This window comes from Apium graveolens, chromosome 10 (assembly GCF_009905375.1).
Source record: "Apium graveolens cultivar Ventura chromosome 10, ASM990537v1, whole genome shotgun sequence".
In the NCBI taxonomy this organism is placed as follows: domain Eukaryota; kingdom Viridiplantae; phylum Streptophyta; class Magnoliopsida; order Apiales; family Apiaceae; genus Apium; species Apium graveolens.
In genome coordinates, this window is record NC_133656.1 from 233,559,189 (window position 1) to 233,583,065 (window position 23,877).

At 36.9% G+C, this 23,877-nt stretch overlaps 3 protein-coding genes across 3 annotated transcripts; 2 read left to right on the forward strand and 1 right to left on the reverse strand.

Annotated features, from left to right (window-relative positions):
* Positions 1-5,259: 5,259 nt before the first annotated feature.
* LOC141692037 (secreted RxLR effector protein 161-like) lies at positions 5,260-5,637 on the reverse strand. Its single transcript, XM_074496781.1, has one exon. It carries the CDS (start codon positions 5,635-5,637, stop codon positions 5,260-5,262), a length of 378 nt encoding a protein of 125 aa, XP_074352882.1.
* An 8,539-nt stretch (positions 5,638-14,176) lies between these two features.
* LOC141692038 (uncharacterized) lies at positions 14,177-15,106 on the forward strand. Its single transcript, XM_074496782.1, has one exon. The coding sequence runs from the start codon at positions 14,177-14,179 to the stop codon at positions 15,104-15,106; it is 930 nt and encodes a 309-aa protein (XP_074352883.1).
* Positions 15,107-18,984: 3,878 nt separating this feature from the next.
* Positions 18,985-19,896, forward strand: LOC141692039 (uncharacterized). The gene has a single exon (XM_074496783.1). The coding sequence runs from the start codon at positions 18,985-18,987 to the stop codon at positions 19,894-19,896; it is 912 nt and encodes a 303-aa protein (XP_074352884.1).
* The last annotated feature ends 3,981 nt before the right edge of the window (positions 19,897-23,877 follow it).

A 23,877-nucleotide genomic window follows, 5' to 3' on the forward strand; every position in this document is an offset into this window, starting at 1 on the left:
CTAAAATATTTTCTTCAAAAGTAGAGGGACAAATACAAGACAAATTTCAAAATCAACATTTTCATTCTGTTGTGCATTAGAGTTGAAATATATTGACCCCTCTTCACGTGACACTCTATATTTCAATTTCTGAAGAACAAACCAACCTACTCAACCATTAGGTAATAAATGAGTCTCCTTAAAAGAGTAAGAGTCCAAAGTAGTAAATTCAAGATGGCTGCTTCTGGCAATTTTACGTGCACATTGGCATACCAATAAAATCTTAGACCATACTTGTATTAAAGGTCTTGATATAATCTTTCTAATAATTGTCTCATTCCGACATCCGGAACTCCCGTAATAGTCAAAATAGTAGACACTGCGCAATGTGTTAATTATGCTTTTAAATCCAATTCTTCTCTTGTAAAATAATCTATTCTCCTGCAATATAACATAAATATTAATTAAATTATAATCCAATTTCATGCAAAATAATTCAAAAATATAGAGAAAGATCATACATCAATACTACATCGAAAGATCATAGATTTGAATTCCTCGAACAGCAGCAAATGAGTTGGATCCTTCTTTCTCAAAGTGTTTAAAATAAGAAATTCCCCATCAAAATAAGGACCCCGACCCATTGAATATCCTGTATGTTATAGAATGGAAACAAATATAGTCCTGGATCACACCTTGTTAGGTCACACACACTGTAGAAGGGGGTTGAATACAGTGTATAGTATAATCAAATCGAATTAAGAATACAAGTATGAAACAAAGAATAATCTTATTAATAAAACAGTATTACAATGGAACCGTTCTCTCTCAGTGATGAACAAATATCACGAGAGCTGCTAGGGTTACAATGAATAATATTCTCGATTAAGATAACACATATAGTGTAAACCCTATGTTGTGTTTATATAGACACACAGTTACAAGATAATCTTCTAATTGATATCGAATATAAGTCTGCATCCTAAAATATATCAATTAGTTATCTTTTCCTCCAAGTATTCTATTCTTCATAGAATTCTTCTCTATGCATATCTCTTCTTGTTTTAGTCTTGATCTTCTTTCCTTTCAATCAGCCGCCTTCCTTATCTGAAAGTCTTCTTAAGTCCTGATATTATCTCCTGATAAATATCTTCTGATATCTTAAGTTCTGATAACTTAAGTTCTGATATCTTAAGTTCTAACTTTAGTATAAGTACTGATTTCCAGTTAAGTCCTGATTTGTCCTGTTATTCAAGATCTGAAAACTAAACACAAATCATTATTAGACATGACATCACAAATATATATAACACACCTTACTTGTTGAATAAACTTTAAATGTTATTCTTAAGTGGGTTTGTTAAATTTAGAAGTTAATAAAGAAAATGAAAGGCCAGGAGTTTATTCTATAGATGAAAGGTCAGGAGCTATTTTTCTTTAAAGTCTATAAGTAGATTGTTCCTTTCACTGAAAAAATATACAAGAGAAATAATAGTTGATTGGTTTTACAAGTGAAACAAAGGAATCTTGCCTCTGTATTTTATCAAATTGGTATCAGAGCCGATGACGAATGTGATGGGTCAAATACCGGTGCCTCGACTAACAAAGGGGAACTACGAGAAATGGAGCATTTAAATGAAAGTTTTTCTCGGTTCTCAAGATGCATGGGAGGTGGTCGAAGAAGGTTTCGAAGAACCAGCAAATACAACAGGTTATTCGGTGGCACAAAATAAGGCATTGAAAGAGACGCGATCAAAGGATAAGATGGCACTATACACGTTATTTCGAGCCGTTGACGAGTCGGGCTTTGAGAAGATTGTCGGTGCAACTACTTAAAAAGAAGCGTGGGACATTTTAGAAAAAGTGTTTAAAGGAGCCGACCGAGTCAAGCAGGTGCGTCTCCAAACTCTTCTTGGCGAATTGGAGAGCATGAAGATGAAGGAGTCAGAATGTGTATCTGACTATATCACAAGTGTACAGCCTGTGGTGAACCAACTTAACCGAAATGGTGAAAAGTTAACTGATCATACTCGAAAGTGGGGCATTTTGCAAAAGAATGTAAATTCGTTAAACGAGTGAAAGAAACAACCAACCTAGCCTTGAAAGATGAAACGAATGGAGATATTCTCTTAATGGCTCAAAATAAAGGCAGTAGCAATAATGACTCTCTGTGGTATCTTGACTCAGGGGCAAGCAATCATATGTGTGGTCATGAGTACCTGATCAAAGAAATGCAAAAGATTGAAGCTGGACATGTGTCATTTGGGGATGCATCAAAGATGGAGGTAAAAGGCCGAGGTACGGTCTGTTACCAACAAAAGGATGGCTTAATAGGGTCTATCCAAGATGTTTATTACATACCAGACATCAAGACCAACATTTTGAGTATAGGGCAACTCACAGAGAAAGGTTACTCGATTCTTTTAAAAGACTGTCTATTACACTTGAATGACAAGCAAGGGTGTTTGGTTGCTCGAGTTGAAATGGAAAGAAATGGCATATACAACTGAACTTGAGAAGCATACGAGAAAAATATTTGCGAGTCAATATAGAAGACAAGGCATCCCTCTGGCATCTCCGTTTTGGTTACCTACATCATGGCGGCCTAAAAGATTTAGCAAAGAAAAATATGGTACATGGACTACGAAGGAAATTTTTATGAAGAATGTGTACTTTTGACTTACTTTTAATTTTCAGAAAGAAATTTTATATCAATTTTTGATTTCGTATAAGATATAAGAATTTCATTTCGAACTATATAAGAAATAAGATGCGAGAATCTTTCGAATCCCAGACTCTACGTTTCGAACCCGTTCGTAAATTACGTTATAGTTCTGGAACTAGTCTTAGATATCTATTAAGGGCGCGTAATTATTGAACTTTAGATGCCGACCACTGGAAAAGTGTGTTATAAAGAATAAGAATAAGAATAAGATGTCGGCAAAGTGTGGCCAAGGATCAAGACTGTGGTGTTTATAAGAATTATCATTTCGTTCTGTTTTACTCTGTTCTAATATGTTATATAATCTGCTTTATTCTGTTTAAAATTTTGAATTTTAAAATATAAAACTTTGGGTTGGATTTACTTTAGAAAATATTTTACAAAATAATTATTATTTTAAGAAAAATCATTTTATAAAAAACACCCATTATTTTTCAGTTAAATAGTCAGTCAACTTGTACTTGCTGAGCTTTATAGCTCATCTCTTTTAATATTTCAGGTTCAGAATTCGGAGCATGTTAAGAATAAGGAATGAGAACTATGTGGATTATCTGTTTAGACAATTAATATCAGATTTGTGGAGCCGCGTCTCTGTTTTTATGATTTTGGTTATTGAGTTTAACCGTTGTTTTGACCTTTGTAATATCTTGTATTATCGAATAAGAATATATTTTATTTAAGTTTTTGTATTTAAAATTAATAGTCCGGAAGTACGGGCTGCTTCATTTGGTATTATAGCAGGCTGTCCTTCGGAGTGTATTAAGTATGGGACTAGTACATTCCCTAGAATGTCTATTGAGAATTGGCTAAGTCGAGAATCAGGATCTGTCTAAATAATTAGGATATGATCAACTGTTGTGATATGATTATCTATTGGAAGCTTCATTATCATCCGTTGCTAATCTTCAGTCATCCGTTGATATATACAAATGATTGTCCGTTGAAGCTAGAGCATTTATCCGTTGATCAGGCTATCTGTTGAGAATGACTTGGATGAAAAGTCAGGACTGCGAGATAAATCAGAAGGTGTTGGTTTATAGGATCGTAGTTGATTTAGATATGTATAGAAAGTGTTAGAGTTATACTGTAACATATATTGTAATTGATAGAGGATTGATTGTAGTTGTGTATTATATAAACATAGAATAGGTTATCACAAGAGTGATAAGTGCTTAACTCGAGTATTCGCATAACCTAGAAGCTCTTAAGAATATTGTTCTTGAGAGAGTTTTGTAACGGTTTATTAAAGATCAATATAAACTGTTATTTGATTCATCTGTTCTTACTTTACTTTCATAATACATCGATTTGTTTAGTAATTATATCCAACCCCCCTTAAACAATTACTTTAGTGGGCAACAAGTGATATCAGAGCGGTCAAATTAACTGTTAATTTGCAAAAGTCAAGATGTATAGAAGTAAGTATGAAAGTACGAAGATTCCCATCCATATCTCCAATCCACCTTATTCAAGCTGATTTATGACACCCAAACAGCAATTCAGGCATCCACAAGTGCCAGCACTAAAAGTTTACTCAAAGCGCATCTGGAAGCTCTACAGCTGCATAAAATTCAAGTCTCCAACACAGTCAGGATGTGGATGCAATCAAGCAAGAAATTTCTGAAGTCAAACAAGATTTTGTGGCAAGGTTGGATGCCAGATTTCCAGGAACCACCATGACTGAGATAGCTCAAAAGCTAAGGAAATAAGCTGATCTAAACAGAACGGTTGAGGCCATGAACTCTAGGTTATCTTATGTGGAGAAGTCAGTGGCCAACATACTTGCAAATTAGGAAGCTCAGACTGCTTTATTCCAACAGTTGGTGGCTGCACAACTCCCTTCTTCTCAACAACTTGATGCTAACAAAAAGGGGGAGAAAGGCTCATCAAGTGAGGGGGAGAAACTGCTCAACATTCAAGTCAGCAAAGTAATTGTGCCAGCAATTGCTTTCACTAAGCCACCAGAAGTGGATAGCATTGATCTTATCAATCTTGCAGCAGCTAAACTGGAATCAAATGACAAACTTATCAATCTTTACATAATAAAGACTACAGCTAACTGAGATCCTAAAGAACAGGAGTACAAACAGGAGTACGTGACCATGATAATCTCCAGCTTATTGAACTAGACTCCTAAAACACTGCAACTACCTGAGACCAAGTCTGCTGCACTATCAAAACTACAGACACGTAGATTTATTCAAGGACCAAAACAAAATAGACAAACCAAATAAGTTTAGATTAAAAATAATTCCAACATACTCCCCCTTAATCTAAACATCCTCGAGATTTTTAACTCCCAACAAGTTCCTCATCTTTTCGAACTTTGTTGTTGCCAGTGCTTTAGTAAGAATATATGCGCGCTGTTCACTGGTGTTAATATGTTTTATAATAATCAGACCCTGCTCAATACAGTCTCTAATAAAATGATACCTCAAGTCGATATGTTTACTTCTCCCATGGAAAACCGGATTGCGTGCTAAATCGATTGTCGACCTGTTATCAATATACAATATGACTGGTCCTGGTTTGACATACATAACACAGCTGAGAACATGCTAAAGCCAGATAGCTTGACACGCAGCAGCTGTTGCTGCCATAAACTCTGCTTTGCATGAAGACAGGGCTACACACCGTTGTTTCTGAGATACCCAGGTAATCAAGTTCTCGTCAAGATAAAAGGCCATTCCTTCAGTGCTCTTCCTATCACATGTGCTACCTGCTAGATCGCTTTCCGAGAATCCAGATAAAATGTAGTTTCCTTGTCCATGTTTGTAGACCAAACCGTAGTGTAGGGTTCCTTTCACGTAATGACATATCCTTTTTACGGCATTTAGATGAAGTTCAGTAGGCCTTTCCATATAGCGGCTTACTATGCCCACAGCGTAAGCAATATCAGGACGCGTGTGTACCAGGTATCTCAACCCACCAACCATGCTTTTATAGAGAGTAGTTACTACAGGTTTTCCCTAATGATCGGCATGGAGAGTCAGCTTGTGCTCCATTGGAAATCTGGCAGAATTGCAGTCTGCCAGACCTGCTTGTCCAAGACTTTCTGAGCATATGATGACTAACACACCTCAATGTATCATGTGTGTTATGTTACTTCCAAACCCAGATAGTAAGTCATTCTTCCAAGATCAGACATGTCAAATTCACGATTCATCTCCCCCTTGAATTTGGCAATGGCTGATAAACTAGTACCTGTGACAAGCAGATCATCAACATAAACGCCTATAATTAAACTTTCTGTACCATCTCTCTTAGTATAAACAGCATACTCATAGGGGCATTTTGTAAAACCAAGTTTTAGTAAGTGCTGATTAAGACGAGAATACCAGGCCCTCGGGGCTTGACGAAGGCCATACAAAGCTTTTAGTAACTTATAAACTTTGTGTTCTTGACCCTTTTTAACATAGCCCTTTGGTTGAGAGACGTACACTTCCTCTTGAATGAATCCATTGAGAAACGCAAATTTGACGCCTAGGTGATGAACCTCCCAATCGTTTTTAGATGCTAGAGCCAAAAGTAAACGCACAGTTTCCAACCTCGTTACTGGAGCAAATACTTCTTCGTAGTCTATACCATGACGTTGTACATATCCTTTTGCAACTAGACGGGCCTTGTGTTTTGTTACTTCTCCATGTTGATCCTTCGTCAACTTAAAAATTCATTTTAAGTCGATTGCTTTATGACCCTTAGGCAAAGTCACCAGTTCCCAAGTGTGGTTTTTCTCTATTTGCTCGATTTCTTTGTTCATTGCAGCTGTCCAGACCTCATATTTGACTGCTTGCTCGAAACAGACAGGCTCATCGATGCCCATAAGCAATAACTCATCTGCGAGTTCAATATCAGTCGTGTTATTATAAATGTCTGCAAGAGATCGAAAATACCTGGGCTGTTCACTGTTGTCACCAGAAATGCTGAAGTTTTCCGTGTCTGCATTTCCAGTTTGAACACTACTCTGTGTGTGAGTTTGTGGTGTAGACGAACCAGATTGGGACGGGCTTGACATTAAGGCTGTAGACTCAGACTGTGTTGATGATACTGGCGTGTTTGGAGATGCTGGTGTGGCTGGTATATGATCATCTCGTGCAGCTGTAAACACTTCGTCCAAATAAAATTGTCCAGGAGTACCAGACTCAAGGTTGTTTTCTGTTCCCCACTGCCAACCTTTAGCTTCATCGAAAGTTACATCCCTACTAACGTGTATGCTTCCAGAAATAGGGTCGTATAATCTATACGCTTTTGTCCCTGGTTCTCGGCCAAAATGCACAACTAATTTACTTCTGTCATCTAACTTTTTCGTGTGTACAGCTGGTATATTCATGTATGTAGTACAACCAAAGATTTTCAGAGAGTGAACACTTGGTTTCCGGCCATACCAAGCTTTATGGGGACTGATATTTGACATTATTCGAGTGGGCATTTTATTCAGAATGTAGACAGCATGTTGAACAGCTTCCCCCCAGTACTTTGATGGAACGTTTCTCTCCTTTAACAGACTCCTTGCCATGGCAACTACAGTACGGTTGCGGCGCTCTACGACACCATTTTGTTGAGGTGTGTAGGGTGCCGTATAATGTCTTGTTGTGCCATGTTCCTCACAAAAGGATTGAAATTCTTTGGAGCAAAATTCACCACCCCGATCCGTCCTCAAAGTCTGAATTTTATGATTTTTACCATTCTCGACTAACAATTTAAATTTTTTAAAAACGGGCAAGGCTTCATCTTTGGTTTTAAGCATATATACCCACATCATGCGTGTATGATCATCTACCAACAACATAAAATAACGATTTCCAGCTGGTGTATGAGGAGTTATTGGTCCACAGAGGTCTAAATGTATCAGTTCTAAACTATTATGAGCAAAGTAATTTGTCTGAGATGGGAAAGGCTTACGGTTTTGTTTTGTCAAGAGACAGCCATTGCACAATTCTTTCGGTTGATTGATGTAAGGCATTCCACGAGCCATGTTCTTTGTTGACATTAGATGCATAGCTTTGAAGTTTACATGCCCGAGACGCTGGTGCCACAACCATGCATGTTCCTCGCCTTTTGACAGCAAGCACCGTTCTTGTGTATCTTCAATTTGAATTTTATAAAGTCGGTTACTTGACCTCTTGACTTGAATAAGCAGTCTTCCACAGCTATCGTAGACTCATAAGCTTTCTCCATTCATCACGACTCTATTTCCCTCCTCGGATAGTTGTCCTAAGCTGATTATATTGCTTCGAAGTGTGGGAATAAAATACACTCCATTTAGGATTCTGGTGTCTCCATTTTTACAAACAATTCTGATCGACCCCTTTCCCTTTTACTGTTCTGTCCAGTTTTTCAAATTTATCTCGACGCCCTGTCATGTGGTTACTCGCTCCATTATCGAGGTACCACGTATTTTCTTCAATTCCTTTGGCACTACTTACACCGTTGCCCTCAGTAAAAAGAATTAAATCATCTGCATTACTATCACATGTAACCATCAACAATGCAGGCTCATCGTCATTCACTTGTGTCAGATTCATTTCACCTTTCTGCTGTCTAAATCTTCTTGGCCTTTGACAATCGGCTGCGAAATGGCCATAGCCACCACAGTTAAAGCATTTAACCTGGCTTCTGTCACGAACAATGCGGTTGTCTTTAGTACGATAATCTCATCCACTAGACGTGCCCACTTTACCAGATTTCTTCAACCATTCTTCTCTTGTAAGAAGCAGTTTCCCGTCACCATTATCCCTTTTATGCCACTATTCTTCAGTCAGCAAAAGTTGTTGTCCCTCGTTGTACTCAGTTGGTCCCTGCAAGCATTCTTCGTGTGCTTTCAGAGACCCGATGACTTTTTCTACAGTCATGACTTCCAAGTTTCCAAATTGCTCGATTGCAGAGGCAATCTGCAGAAACTTGGTTGGGACAGCACGTAACAGTTTCTTTACCACATATTCTTCTGTGATTTTCTCCCCCAGTGACCTGATCTTTGTAACCAAGCCATTTAATTTCATACAGAAGTCGTCCAGCTGTTCCGAGTCCTTCATTTTTAGTGACTCAAACTCTGATTTAAGAGTTTGCGCCTTCGCCTTCTTGACTTTATCTGCACCCAGGCACAGTGTTTTGATTGCCCCCCACGCCTCCTTGGACGTCTTTCTCTCAGCAATTGTCAGCAACATATCATCTGGTAGTCCTTGGTAAATAACGGCCAAAGCACGCTTGTCTATCTTGTCCTCTACATAACCTTTAGGATCCTTTGGCTCTATTACATCCCACACCCCATGTGCCTGCATAAACACCTTCATTTTCATGGCCCAAGTAGTATAGTTGGTCTTTGTAAGCATTGGATAACTCAGCCCAAAAGAACCCTCCTTGTTCTTGCTTAACTCCATCTGAGTGTCAACTCGAGTGTGTCTCCCAGGTGTGTGTTTGAAGCTCTGATACCAGATGTTAGTTATATGATTAAATACTGAGAAAGTTATACTACTTTGATTGCAGAAAAATAAAGAAACTTGGTACTGTTGGGATTACATTCTGGAAAGGAAAGATTACATAATAAAGACTACAGCTAACTGAGATCCTAAAGAACAGGAGTACAAACAGGAGTACGTGACCATGATAATCTCCAGCTTATTGAACTAGACTCCTAAAACACTGCAACTACCTGAGACCAAGTCTGCTGCACTATCAAAACTACAGACACGTAGATTTATCCAAGGACCAAAACAAAATAGACAAACCAAATAAGTTTAGATTAAAAATAATTCCAACATTAACTAGCAAGAAGAAAAAAGAAAAAATTGTAACTATTTTTAGATGATCACCTAGAGCATTAAAGCATAGCTATTTCTAATTATTAGTTTTAAAAATAAATTTTAATGTTAGAACATAAGTCAAGTTAGCCAATTTTTAGTTACTAAACTTAAAGTGTACAATTTACATACATTAACCTATTTGATGCACAATATGTAGCAGCAAATGAGTTGATAAACAACAAAAACACAAAATTTTACAAAAGTAGGAGGAATAGTATATTAGAATTGTCAAAGGAGGTATCAAACTACAAATCTCAGTCCTAGGATTGGAAAGAAAAGGTCTCAAGGGCAAACAAAAAATGTGTGCAAAGCCGGGGTGAGAATGCCAATCCAACCAACTTTTCTGCTGTTCTAATGGTTGGTTGTGCTTTTCTATGTATTTAAAAGAACATGTGTAACACAAATATTAAAATTGATATAGCTAGCTATTTTGTAATACTATTAAATAATTATTATTTCTAAAGAACTTGTGATCCATTTTCCTATGCATAGTTTAATTAAAATTAAAAAATTTCAAATAAAAATTACTTAATTAATTATTTGACATCTATAATAAAATGAAATATATGTTTTTTGTTTATCTTTTATAATAACATATATGATAATAGTTTTTTAATATATTATGATTTAAGAAATCTAGTCCTTAATATATCCTTCCATATTTCATATATGTATCATAAGATCTTTTCTTTATGAATCGAATTACAACTTGAATTATTTTTTTATAAATAATTTTAATTGCTTATTTTTTGTTAGGATTGAAAATTGATTAGATGGGTATATTTATGTCTCCAAGTCCCCTCATTCTATCTTAACTGACCAGTGAGCTACTCTCTGAATATAAGTGCTCTTGCTCAAAGTCATGTTAGCACATCTATGGTTATAGTTTTAAAAATACCTCCATGCAATTGAATTGTTGAACATATTTCAAATATTTCCTCGCATAATTAGCATAATGTTATCAATGGATGGTGGGAGTATATGTAAAAGTGCATTAAGTAAGAAAGAATAACATACAATAATTGATATAACTACTATGTTAAATAGTAAATCTTGTACAATCATGTAGTTGCTTGAGATAAGTCAAGAATGTCACAAATTATAAAATTAAATGAGAGATGTCATGAGCCTTTTTAATCATGCACCTCATGCTATTCAAGAATATGTTTTAAGTTTTAAAAAATATTTCCCTATAAAGGATAAGAATAGAAAATATTTATGAATCATTTTTGTTATTATGGAAGGCAAACTATAGTATTTTTAACAAGATTTCAAAAAAAAATCAACTCAAATATAAAAATCTTTTTGATTGAAATTTATTAATTTCTTTTGTTTTGAAATAGTTCTTATGATAGTCAATTAATTTAGGGTTTCGATCACAAACCAAATGTGACCTAAGTGTTTTTGTATGACTTAGTAAGATAATAATGAATTTAGATTTAAATTGGAATACAAACTATTATATCAAATTCAAATACAATTTATGATTTCATTAAATTAAAACCTAATTCTGATAAAAAGTTGCATTGGCTTAGTGAGGTCAAATTTTGATTATGTGTATATTTTTACAAAAAAACAAATTTCATAGAAATTTTCAAGAAGCAAACAAATCTATGAAACCCTAAACTGAAATTTCAATGTTTGTCCTAACCAATGCTCTTTTTTAACTTTCAGGCGCTTCTCTTCACTCATTTTTTCCTTTTCTACATACTACAACATATTTTCAATCACACAACGGTTGACGGACCGTTGTCCTAAAAAATAAAACAATAGTGAATTGGTTTTGCAAAAATAACTGTTGTGTGAGTTTCAGAACAAACAATAGTTACCTATCAGTTTAAAAACTGTTGTCTTCTTTGTGTCCTCCTATGGAATCAAACAACAGTTAGTAAACTACACTGTTGTATTAGATTGCTAAGACAACACCCTAAAATCATTGTTAAATAGCAATCATTTATCAGCTTAGAATAATGGTTTTGGTGTTTATGTTGTGTAATTTACCATTGTTAAAAGGAAAGGCCACAAACAATGGTCTTTCAGAGCATTATATTTATAAGATTCACACAATGGATTTGTAACACGTTATCTAAACACCACAGTTAAAAAGATACTTTTAGAGGTTGTGATTTGAAATGATTTTTTTTCATTCTCCCTCCTATTTTAATTTTATCTTCCCCAAAATGTTAATAACTCACCAGTTTAGTTTCTTCATCTCTCAAATAATAGACAACGTTTTGAGATGAAAAAACTTGTGGGAAACTCAAATACACAATGGTTTGGTTCTTTTGGCATGTTGTCTAAACTCAAGGTAGAAGCCGGTTTTATAGATTATTAAAGTAACTGTTGTCTCTGAGTAATGTTAAAAAGAAATATTGACTTGTATATGTCAAATCCCCGCAAAATTAATCCAAAAGCATCCAACCAATGACTAGCTAACAAAAATCATCCAACCAATATAGACCAGCAAAAAAATCTCAATCAAGTTGGCAAATAAGAATGTTCCTCAAGTCAACAACTAATTTCAATTGGATAATTCACAAACCAAATTCTATTATAATTTGACAAGATAATTAATCGAAAAACATATAATCTGATTAAGCTCTCATGATGCCATATAAAGATTTCAGAATTAAGCGACCAAATATAACAATCTGTTGGTAGAGAAGAAGCAGTGTATCATATATTTTACACCTTATTCGATCCAGAATTCTCACCAAATCTCACCAAGTCCTCACACACAAATGCACAGTTCATATTGTAGCCGGTATTCGCATAACATCCATCCATCTCTTCATTGTTCTTCCGTATCTTTTATGTCCTGGAGCCAACATTTCTCGGTAAGCAAACATTGTATCTCTAGCTACAAACAATGTTGTTAGCCAACACCAGAGGTTAGTAAAGTTATATATATAACGGCTAGCACAAGCATATACACATATACACTTTTGATTTGTATGACATATAAACATTTTAATTTATTTGACATTTGATAAAAAAATATGTAAAGTCGAAATTTTTTGACATTTTTTGTTGATTTTTGTGACTGCAATGGGGAATGATGCTGATGGGGTGGCTTCTTCTCAGAAGAGAAGAAAGAATACTCACCAAGTTGGTCATATTAGCAAAAGACTAGCCCTCAAACTCTTTCCCACGATCATAACGAATTAGGTAATCTTTCTGAATCTCCTCCACTTGATCATGATTTAAAGCATGGCCACAATCAGATTTCGTCTCCGTGTCATATTAACTTGTGTTTACAAGTTTGCTAAACAGTGATCATAACCAAACTCATGTTCAATCAGTTTAGGAGGAAACACAAAAAACTCCATTTGATAGGTTTTTCAAATCTTGGGTGTGTTTATATGTTTCAGTATTTGTAGTACATTTATTTTCACTTAATTTGTGTTTTTTCTTGATTAAAAGCTCTGAATTTTTTCTTCTTGCTTTTTAAATGACACGTATTATAACAATTCTTGTAAAAGTTATTTGTAAATTTGTGCATTAAGTACGAAGAAATGAGAGAATCATGCAATAAGTACTCGAATAACAAGTACTATGATTGATAAACAACCAAAACATACAGTTGGATAACAACAAGAGGAGAAATATAGAGCTTGAAAATCCGGTTGTGCATTCCAAATCTTAGGCTGAACTTTGGAAAGAAAAGGCCACGAGTGCAGAAGAGATATTGTGGTATATGAGTCGGGAGGCCAGGCCCCTTGCCGTGAGAGGATGAGGCTATGTCTCTGTCTGTTGGTGGGCCATGAGAGGAGGTTAAAATTATGTGGGTTGGTTATGGTTAAGTGTGCTATTTGTAACTCTTTTAAGCCCACGTAGGGTTTAATTAATAACGGGGATCAAAATGAATATCTATACCTTATTTGTATCACATTATAAGAGAAATTAACTAGATTTTGTTTACTTAAAATGTACCTAGGTTTATTAAAACTTTTATGACTATGTATGTGCTAAAAAAATTTAAAAAAAAAATCATTTACTCAGGTCAGGGTTGGTTGGAATCACAATGTTGGTGTGTAAATGTGTTTAACTAGCAAGAAAAAATTTAAAAAAATAAAATTAAATAATTGTAACTATTTCCATATTATAGATATAAAAAATGAAAAAAAATATAATTATTTCCATATTATCACTTAGAGCATGTACATATTGTTGGGTTTAATTTTAATAATATTTTATTTGTTTATTTTGTTTAATATTGATTTGAATAAATCAACGTATACACGTTGAAGTAGTAATAGTCAGTTAGGAGTTCATGGAGATAAATCAGGAGTGTGGCCTGGTTTTTAGGTGTCATAGACGTTAGTTGCTTTCTTTATTATCCCTGTAATGCTTTTAGTTTATATCAAGTAATCCCAGTTGCATTTTCAAATGATTATCATTACTTTGATTCATATCGCATCAGTTTGGTTCCAACATCTGGTATCAGAGCACTATAAACACCTAAAGAAATATACTACTGAGACACGCAACAATGGCAGACTCAGGCAAAGGAAAAGACGGGAAAATTGGACTTAGCTACCCAATGCTAATAAAAACAAACTATACTGCCTGGGCTATAAAAATGAAAGTATATTTGCAGGCATAAAACGTATGGGAAGGAGTAGCTCCTAAGGACCCAAAAGCAGCCATTGAGGACAAGGCGGATAAACGTGTAATGGCGATAATCTATCAACCGATCTCAGAAGAATTGTTGTTGACACGAGCGGAGCGTACAACTGCCAAAGAAGTCTGGACAACCATTAAAACGGCGTCCTTAGGTGCTGATAGGGTGAAGAAAGCTAAGGCCCAAACTCTCAAGGCTGAGTTTGAGTCGCTAAAGATGAATGAGTCGGAGCAGTTGGATGATTTTTGTCTGAAATTGAATGGCCTGGTTGCGAAGATCAGGGCACTTGGAGAATCAATTGGAGAGGAGTACGTTATGAAGAAAATTCTACGTGCAGTCCCAACAAAGTTTCTACAAATTGCCTCAGCACTTGAGCAATTTGGAAATTTAGAAACGATGTCTGTTGAGGAGGTAATTGGCTCGTTGAAAGCTTATGAAGAACGTCTTTCGAGACAAGGTAAGAGCAAAGAAGGGAAACAACTACTCATGACTGAAGAAGAGTGGTCAAAATATGAAGCCAATAGTGGGAAGCTTCTACTTACACGTGAAGAGTGGCTGCAAAGATCTAATCGAGGTGGAAATGGTTTTCGTGGAAGGGATAACCAGGGAGGTCGTGACAGAATCGATCGAAGTAAAGTAAAGCGTTTCAACTGTGGAGTATATGGGCATTTTGCTGCCGAGTATAGAAAACCAAAGAAGGACAAAGTGCACCGTGGAGAAGTAAATTTGGCACAAACCACTGACGATGAACTTTCCCTCCTAATGGCAATGAGTAATGAAATAACAAACGGTGTGATTTTGCTCAGTGAAGGTCCAAACTCGAACACAAAGGAGGTAGTAGACAGTATGTGGTATCTCGAGAACGGAGCGAGTAACCATATGACTGGGTGTCGTGAAAAATTTGAAAGTGAGGACAGGTCAATGCGAGTAACCATTGACACAGTTGACTCGAAAAAGCAACAAGTTCATATGGACCGATGAGTGTGAGACTAGTTTTCAAGAATTGAAGAAGAGACTTGTGACATCACCAGTATTGACACTACCATCAGGATTGGGAGGCTATGTGATTTATAGCGATGCTTCGAAGAAGGGACTTGGCTGTGTATTGATGCAACATGGAAATGTGATTGCCTACGCTTCAAGACAATTAAAGCCTCATGAGGTGAATTATCCGACACATGACTTAGAGCTTGCAGCCGTCATTTTTGCATTGAAGATATGGAGACACTATTTGTATGGTGATAAGTGTGAGATCTTTACTAACCACAAGAGTTTGAAGTACATATTCACGCAGAAGGAGCTTAATATGAGGCAAAGACGATGGATTGAATTATTGAAAGACTATGATGTGAGCATTCAGTATCATCCCGGCAAGGCTAATAAGGTTGCAGATGCTTTAAGCAGGAAAGATTTTGGAAATTTGGCCGCTTTGGTGATGCAACAACAACCTCTTCAGCGTGAGATTGAGAAATTTGGTTTGGAGTTTTATCATCAGAATACAGTTGTTATGGTAGCAAGTTTGCATGTCGAGCCTAGTCTTATCACTAGGATTAAGGCAGCTCAGGATGGAGATGGAGAATTATGGTCTTTTGTCCAGAATATTGATCCTGAAAAGCAACCAGGATTTCATTTTGATGATCATAGCATTCTATGGATGTATAATCGTCTATGTGTGCCTGCTAACAAGGAACTCAGGGAGGAATTGATGGAAGAGGCCCATAGATCACCATTTTCTATTCATCCAGGTGAGACAAAGATGTATCGAGATTTAAAGGAACACTTTTGGTGGAGCGGCATGAAACGAGATATTGCCGATTTTGTTTCGAAGTGTTTGACTTGTCAACAGGTGAAGATTGAGCACCAGAGGCCAAGTGGCTTATTACAACCATTGGAGTTACCTACTTGGAAGTGGGAGAATATTTGCATGGATTTTGTCATAGGACTGCCTAAGACTTTTAAGAAGCATGATGCGATATGGGTGATTGTAGACAGACTCATTAAATCTGCTCACTTTTTGGTAATCCGTGAGAATATGAACTTGGAGAGCTTAGCGCTATTATACAGGAATGAGATTGTTAGACTACACGGGATTCCAGTTTCGATCGTGTCCGACAGAGATCCCAGATTCACTTCAAGATTTTGGAAAGGATTTCAAAAGGCATGGGGCACCAAGTTGAACTATAGCACAGCTTTTCATCCACAGTCGGATGGGCAGTCAGAGAGGACAATTCAGACCTTGGAGGACATGTTGCGAGCATGTGCATTAGAGTGGTATGGAAATTGGGATGACTATTTGCCTTTGGTTGAATTTGCTTATAATAACAGTTGGCAGAGCAGCATTGTTATGGCTCCTTTTGAGGCACTATATGGGCGCAAGTGTAGAACACCTATTTGTTGGAATGAAGTAGGAGAAAAGCTTTTAGAAGGTCCCGATCTAGTCCAAGTCACTACAGATAAGGTAGCAGTTGCTCGAGAAAGACTTGAACAAGCTCGATCTAGGTAGAAGAGTTATGCTGATAAGGGTAGGCGAGAATATGAATTTAAAGTAGGAGACAAGGTCTTCCTTAAGGTATCTCCTCAGAGAGGCATTTAGCGATTTGGTCAGAAGGGTAAGCTAAGTCCGAGGTATATAGGACCTTTTGAGATTCTTGAGAGGGTTGGAGCTGTGGCATATAGAGTTGCTTTACCGCCACAATTGTCACGAGTGCACAATGTGTTTCATGCATCGGTTATAAGGAAGTATGTATATCATCCTAATCATGTTGTTCAGTATCCCTTAGATGCATTTCGTGAAGATTTGTCTTGTGAAGAAGAAGCTGAAGCTATATTGGCGAGGGAGGAGAGAGTGTTGTGCAAGAACACGATCCCTTTTGTTAAAGTTTTATGGAAAAATCATGATGTTCGGGAAGCTACTTGGGAAACCGAGGATTCAGTTCGTGCAAGATATCCGTACCTCTTCGAATCAGGTACTTCACGAGAATTTCGAGGACGAAATTATTTTAAGGAGGGAAGAATATAATACCCCATATTTTATTTGGTACATTGTTGGTGCAATAACTTAGTAAATATTTATTAATTGATTTTAGAATTCAAAATTATGGATAATGTTTTATGTAGATAATAGGCTGTTAAAAATTTGAATTTTGTAAGCATTTTAATTTATTTGACATTTGATAAAAAAATATGTATAGTCGAAATTTTTTGACATTTTTTGTTGATTTTTGTGACTGCAATGGGGAATGATGCTGATGGGGTGGCTTCTTCTCAGAAAAGAAGAAAGAATACTCACCAAGTTGGTCATATTAGCAAAAGACTAGCCCTCAAACTCTTTCCCACGATCATAACGAATTAGGTAATCTTTCTGAATCTCCTCCACTTGATCATGATTTAAAGCATGGCCACAATCAGATTTCGTCTCCGTGTCATATTAACTTGTGTTTACAAGTTTGCTAAACAGTGATCATAACCAAACTCATGTTCAATCAGTTTAGGAGGAAACACAAAAAACTCCATTTGATAGGTTTTTCAAATCTTGGGTGTGTTTATGTGTTTCAGTATTTGTAGTACATTTATTTTCACTTAATTTGTGTTTTTTCTTGATTAAAAGCTCTGAATTTTTTCTTCTTGCTTTTTAAATGACACGTATTATAACAATTCTTGTAAAAGTTATTTGTAAATTTGTGCATTAAGTACGAAGAAATGAGAGAATCATGCAATAAGTACTCGAATAACAAGTACTATGATTGATAAACAACCAAAACATACAGTTGGATAACAACAAGAGGAGAAATATAGAGCTTGAAAATCCGGTTGTGCATTCCAAATCTTAGGCTGAACTTTGGAAAGAAAAGGCCACGAGTGCAGAAGAGATGTTGTGGTATATGAGTCGGGAGGCCAGGCCCCTTGCCGTGAGAGGATGAGGCTATGTCTCTGTCTGTTGGTGGGCCATGAGAGGAGGTTAAAATTGTGTGGGTTGGTTATGGTTAAGTGTGCTATTTGTAACTCTTTTAAGCCCACGTAGGGTTTAATTAATAACGGGGATCAAAATGAATATCTATACCTTATTTGTATCACATTATAAGAGAAATTAACTAGATTTTGTTTACTTAAAATGTACCTAGGTTTATTAAAACTTTTATGACTATGTATGTGCTAAAAAAATTTAAAAAAAAATTCATTTACTCAGGTCAGGGTTGGTTGGAATCACAATGTTGGTGTGTAAATGTGTTTAACTAGCAAGAAAAAATTTAAAAAAATAAAATTAAATAATTGTAACTATTTCCATATTATAGATATAAAAAATGAAAAAAAATATAATTATTTCCATATTATCACTTAGAGCATGTACATATTGTTGGGTTTAATTCTAATAATATTTTATTTATTTGTTTTGTTTAATATTGATTTGAATAAATCAACGTATACACGTTGAAGTAGTAATAGTCAGTTAAGAGTTCATGGAGATAAATCAGGAGTGTGGCCTGGTTTTTAGGTGTCATAGACGTTGGTTGCTTTCTTTATTATCCCTGTAATGCTTTTAGTTTATATCAAGTAATCCCAGTTGCATTTTCAAATGATTATCATTACTTTGATTCATATCGCATCAGTTTGGTTCCAACATCTGGTATCAGAGCACTATAAACACCTAAAGAAATATACTACTGAGACACGCAACAATGGCAGACTCAGGCAAAGGCAAAGACGGGAAAATTGGACTTAGCTACCCAATGCTAATAAAAACAAACTATACTGCCTGGGCTATAAAAATGAAAGTATATTTGCAGGCATAAAACGTATGGGAAGGAGTAGCTCCTAAGGACCCAAAAGCAGCCATTGAGGACAAGGCGGATAAACGTGTAATGGCGATAATCTATCAACCGATCTCAGAAGAATTGTTGTTGACACGAGCGGAATGTACAACTGCCAAAGAAGTCTGGGTAGCCATTAAAACGGCGTCCTTAGGTGCTGATAGGGTGAAGAAAGCTAAGGCCCAAACTCTCAAGGCTGAGTTTGAGTCGCTAAAGATGAATGAGTCGGAGCAGTTGGATGATTTTTGTCTGAAATTGAATGGCCTGGTTGCGAAGATCAGGGCACTTGGAGAATCAATTGGAGAGGAGTACGTTATGAAGAAAATTCTACGTGCAGTCCCAACAAAGTTTCTACAAATTGCCTCAGCACTTGAGCAATTTGGAAATTTAGAAACGATGTCTGTTGAGGAGGTAATTGGCTCGTTGAAAGCTTATGAAGAACGTCTTTCGAGACAAGGTAAGAGCAAAGAAGGGAAACAACTACTCATGACTGAAGAAGAGTGGTCAAAATATGAAGCCAATAGTGGGAAGCTTCTACTTACACGTGAAGAGTGGCTGCAAAGATCTAATCGAGGTGGAAATGGTTTTCGTGGAAGGGATAACCAGGGAGGTCGTGACAGAATCGATCGAAGTAAAGTAAAGTGTTTCAACTGTGGAGCATATGAGCATTTTGCTACCGAGTATAGAAAACCAAAGAAGGACAAAGTGCACCGTGGAGAAGTAAATTTGGCACAAACCACTGACGATGAACTTTCCCTCCTAATGGCAATGAGTAATGAAATAACAAACGGTGTGATTTTGCTCAGTGAAGGTCCAAACTCGAACACAAAGGAGGTAGTAGACAGTATGTGGTATCTCGAGAACGGAGCGAGTAACCATATGACTGGGTGTCGTGAAAAATTTGAAAGTTTGGACAGGTCAATGCGAGGACAGGTGAAATTTGGTGACGGGTCTCTATTATAAATTGAGGGCAAAGGCATAATCAACATGGTATGTAAAAATGGCGAGAACAGAACACTCCACGGATTCTACTATATAATGACATTGCATAGCAACATTATCATTTTGGGACAACTCTCAGTAGAAGGAAATCGAGTGGTGTTGAACGGGGAAAGCTTGTGGGTTTATGATAGCTGTGGACGTCTCTTGATGCACGTGAAAAGATCTGCAAACCGTCTCTACAAAATCCATATTGAAACTAGTAAAGGAGTGTGTCTGTTAACAAAGGCAGAAGTGGAGGCTTGGCTCTGGACTTCAAGGCTTGGGCATGTCAATTTTAAAGTAATGCAACTGATGGCACAAAACAATATGGCATACGATTTCCCTTCAATCTGCCAGCCAGAAGAATTATGCAGTGGATGCCTTTTATCGAAACAGCAGCGTAAGCCTTTCCCTCATTCAAATTTTGTTGCTAAACATGTATTAGAACTGATACATGGTGACCTTTGTGGTCCAATTTCACCACCCACCCCTGCTGGTAATAAGTATTTCATGCTTTTAGTTGATGATTTTAGTCGTATGATGTGGGTCTATTTGTTGAAAACTAAGGATGAAGCCCTTGATTGTTTTAAAAGGTTTAAACGTTTAGTCGAGAATGGCAAGAAAACTGTGCAGGTTTTTCGGACTGACTATGGAGGGGAATTTTGCTCTCGAGATTCTGAAAAATTTTGTGTTGACTCAGGCATACTCAGACACTATACACCTCCCTACACACCACAACAAAATGATGTTGTAAAATGCCGTAATCGTACTGTGGCAGCCATGACACGGAGCTTGTTGAAAGAACGAAGTATACCAGCCCAATTCTGGGGAGAGGCAGTCACACATGCTGTTTATATTCTTAACAAATTACCCACCCGTGCTCTGTCACATGTTACTCTTCATGAAGTGTGGTTTGATCAAAAACTGAGTGTTGCTGACTTGAAAGTATTTGGCTGTCTATCATATATACCCTCTATTTTCACTCATAAGCTTGATGATAGAAGTCAATTATTGGTGCATTTTGGACGAGCAGCAGGTATAAAGGCTTATCGCCTATACGATCCAACCACAGGTCGTATTCATATCTCCTGAGATGTCGTGTTTGATGAAACAAAAGGTTGGGACTGGACAGAAAAGAGTTCTCCAGTGAAAGAAGTCTCTCTAACCATCACACTTGACATTCCTGAGTTTAATGTTGAATCTGACCCCGAGATGACCAGGGATATGCCAGAAACGCCACTTCCATTCTCAGCTCAATCAGTCACTCCTCAGTGAGTCACTCCTAACCCTGCCTCGAGTTCTACTACCAGTGATTGTGAACCACAGCGTTTCAGGCTCCTCACGGACATCTATGACACAACTGATGTGGTTGAGCTCGAAGAAGAGTTACTTTTATCTAGGATCAATGAACCTGTTACATTCGATCAAGCCCTTAAAGATGAGTCCTGGAGAGCAGCTATGGATATCGAGATTGCCACTATCGAAAAGAATCACACTTGGTAACTCATGGACTTACCACGTGGTCACAAAGCCATTGACCTTAAGTGGGTCTTCAAGTTGAAACGGGATACATCTGGCGCTGTCATTAAGCATAGATCTCGTCTTGTGGCGAAAGGATACGCTCAACAGCCCGGTATTGACTACACTGAGGTCTTTGTTCTTGTCACTCCCCTCAAAACAGTCCGTCTTATCTTAGCCCTTGCTGCCAAAAAAGAATGGGAGGTTCATCACCTCGATGTTAAATCGGCATTTTTCAATGGAGTACTTGACGAAGAGGTCTACGTTTCTCAACCAAAAGGCTATGTCAAACCAGGGCACGAAGCGAAGGTCTATAAAATTTTAAAAGGACTATATGGCTTATGTCAAGTCCCTCGAGTATGGTATTCTCAATTAAATAAATGCTTGCTTCGTCTAGGATTTATCAAATGTCCTTACGAACATGTCGTCTATACTCGTAAGGCTGCAAATGATTTCTTAATTGTGGGAATTTACGTTGATGACCTAATCATTACAGGGACTACTATTTCAGCCATTGTCAAATTCAAAGGGGAGATGAGACATAAATTTGACATGACTGATCTTGGAAAGCTTTCGTACTATCTGGGTTTGGAGGTTGAACAAGCAAGTGGCTGCATTCAGATCAAGCAAACGACAAAATAAGGCATTGAAAGAGACGCGATCAAAGGATAAGATGGCACTATACACGTTATTTTGAGCCGTTGACGAGTCGGGCTTTGAGAAGATTATCGGTGCAACTACTTCAAAAGAAGCGTAGGACATTTTAGAAAAAGTGTTCAAAGGAGCCGACCGAGTCAAGCAGGTGCGTCTCCAAACTCTTCGTGGCGAATTGGAGAGCATGAAGATGAAGGAGTCAGAATGTGTATCTGACTATATCATAAGTGTACAGCCTGTGGTGAACCAACTTAACCGAAATGGTGAAAAGTTAACTGATACTCGAATTGTGGAGAAGATTCTAAGATCATTAACCGATACTTTTGAGAATGTTGTATGTGCGATAGAAGAGTCAGAGGACCTAGAGACGCGCATGGTTGATGAGATCGTTGGTTCCCTCGAGGCACACGAGCAGCGTAAGAAGAAGAAGAAGGAGGAAACACTCGAGTAAGCACTCCAAACCAAAGCATCAATCAAAGATGAAAAGGTACTCTACTCTCAAAACTTTCGAGGTAGAGGGTATGGCCGTGGAAAACATGGAAATGGTCGCAGTGGTCACAGTAGCAGTAATGAAGGGTACGATAAGAAGAAAGGATAATCAAACCAGCAAAATTGGCATGGAAGAGGATGCGGTAGAGGTGGCCGATCAAATTATTCCAACATCGAGTGCTACAAATATCATAAATATGGTCATTATGCGAAGGATTGCAACTCCGACAAATGTTATAATTGTGGTAAAGTGGGGCATTTTGCAAAAGAATGTAAATTTGATAAACGAGTGAAAGAAATAACCAACCTAGCCTTGGAAGATGAAACGAATGGAGATATTCTCTTAATGGCTCAAAATAAAGGCAGTAGCAATAATGACTCTCTGTGGTATCTTGACTCAGGGGCAAGCAATCATATGTGTGGTCATGAGTACCTGATCAAAGAAATGCAAAAGATTGAAGCTGGACATGTGTCATTTGGGGATGCATCAAAGGTAGAGGTAAAAGGCCGAAGTACGGTCTGTTACCAACAAAAGGATGGCTTAATAGGGTCTATGCAAGATGTTTATTACATACCAGACATCAAGACCAACATTTTGAGTATAGGGCAACTCACAGAGAAAGGTTACTCGATTCTTTTAAAAGACTGTCTATTACACTTGAATGACAAGCAAGGGCGTTTGGTTGCTCGAGTTGAAATGGAAAGAAATCGCATGTACAAACTGAACTTGAGAAGCATACGAGAAAAATATTTGCGAGTCAATGTAGAAGACAAGGCATCCCTCTGGCATCTCTATTTTGGTCACCTACATCATGGAGGCCTAAAAGAGTTAGCAAAGAAAAATATGGTACATGGACTACGAAGGAAATTTTTGTGAAGAATGTGTACTTTTGACTTACTTTTAATTTTCAGAAAGATATTTTATATCAATTTTTGATTTCGCATAAGATATAAGAATTTCATTTCGAACTATATAAAAAATAAGATGCGAGAATCTTTCGAATCCCAGACTCTACGTTTCAAACCCGTTCGTAAATTACGTTATAGTTCTGGAACTGGTCTTAGATATCTATTAAGGGCGCGTAATTATTGAACTTTAGATGCTGACCACTGGAAAAGTGTGTTATAAAGAATAAGAATAAGAATAAGATGTCGGCAAAGTGTGGCCATAGATCAAGACTGTGGTATTTATAAGAATTATCATTTCATTCTCTTTTACTCTGTTCTAATCTGTTATATAATCTGCTTTATTCTGTTTAAAATTTTGAATTTTAAAATATAAAACTTTGGGTTGGATTTATT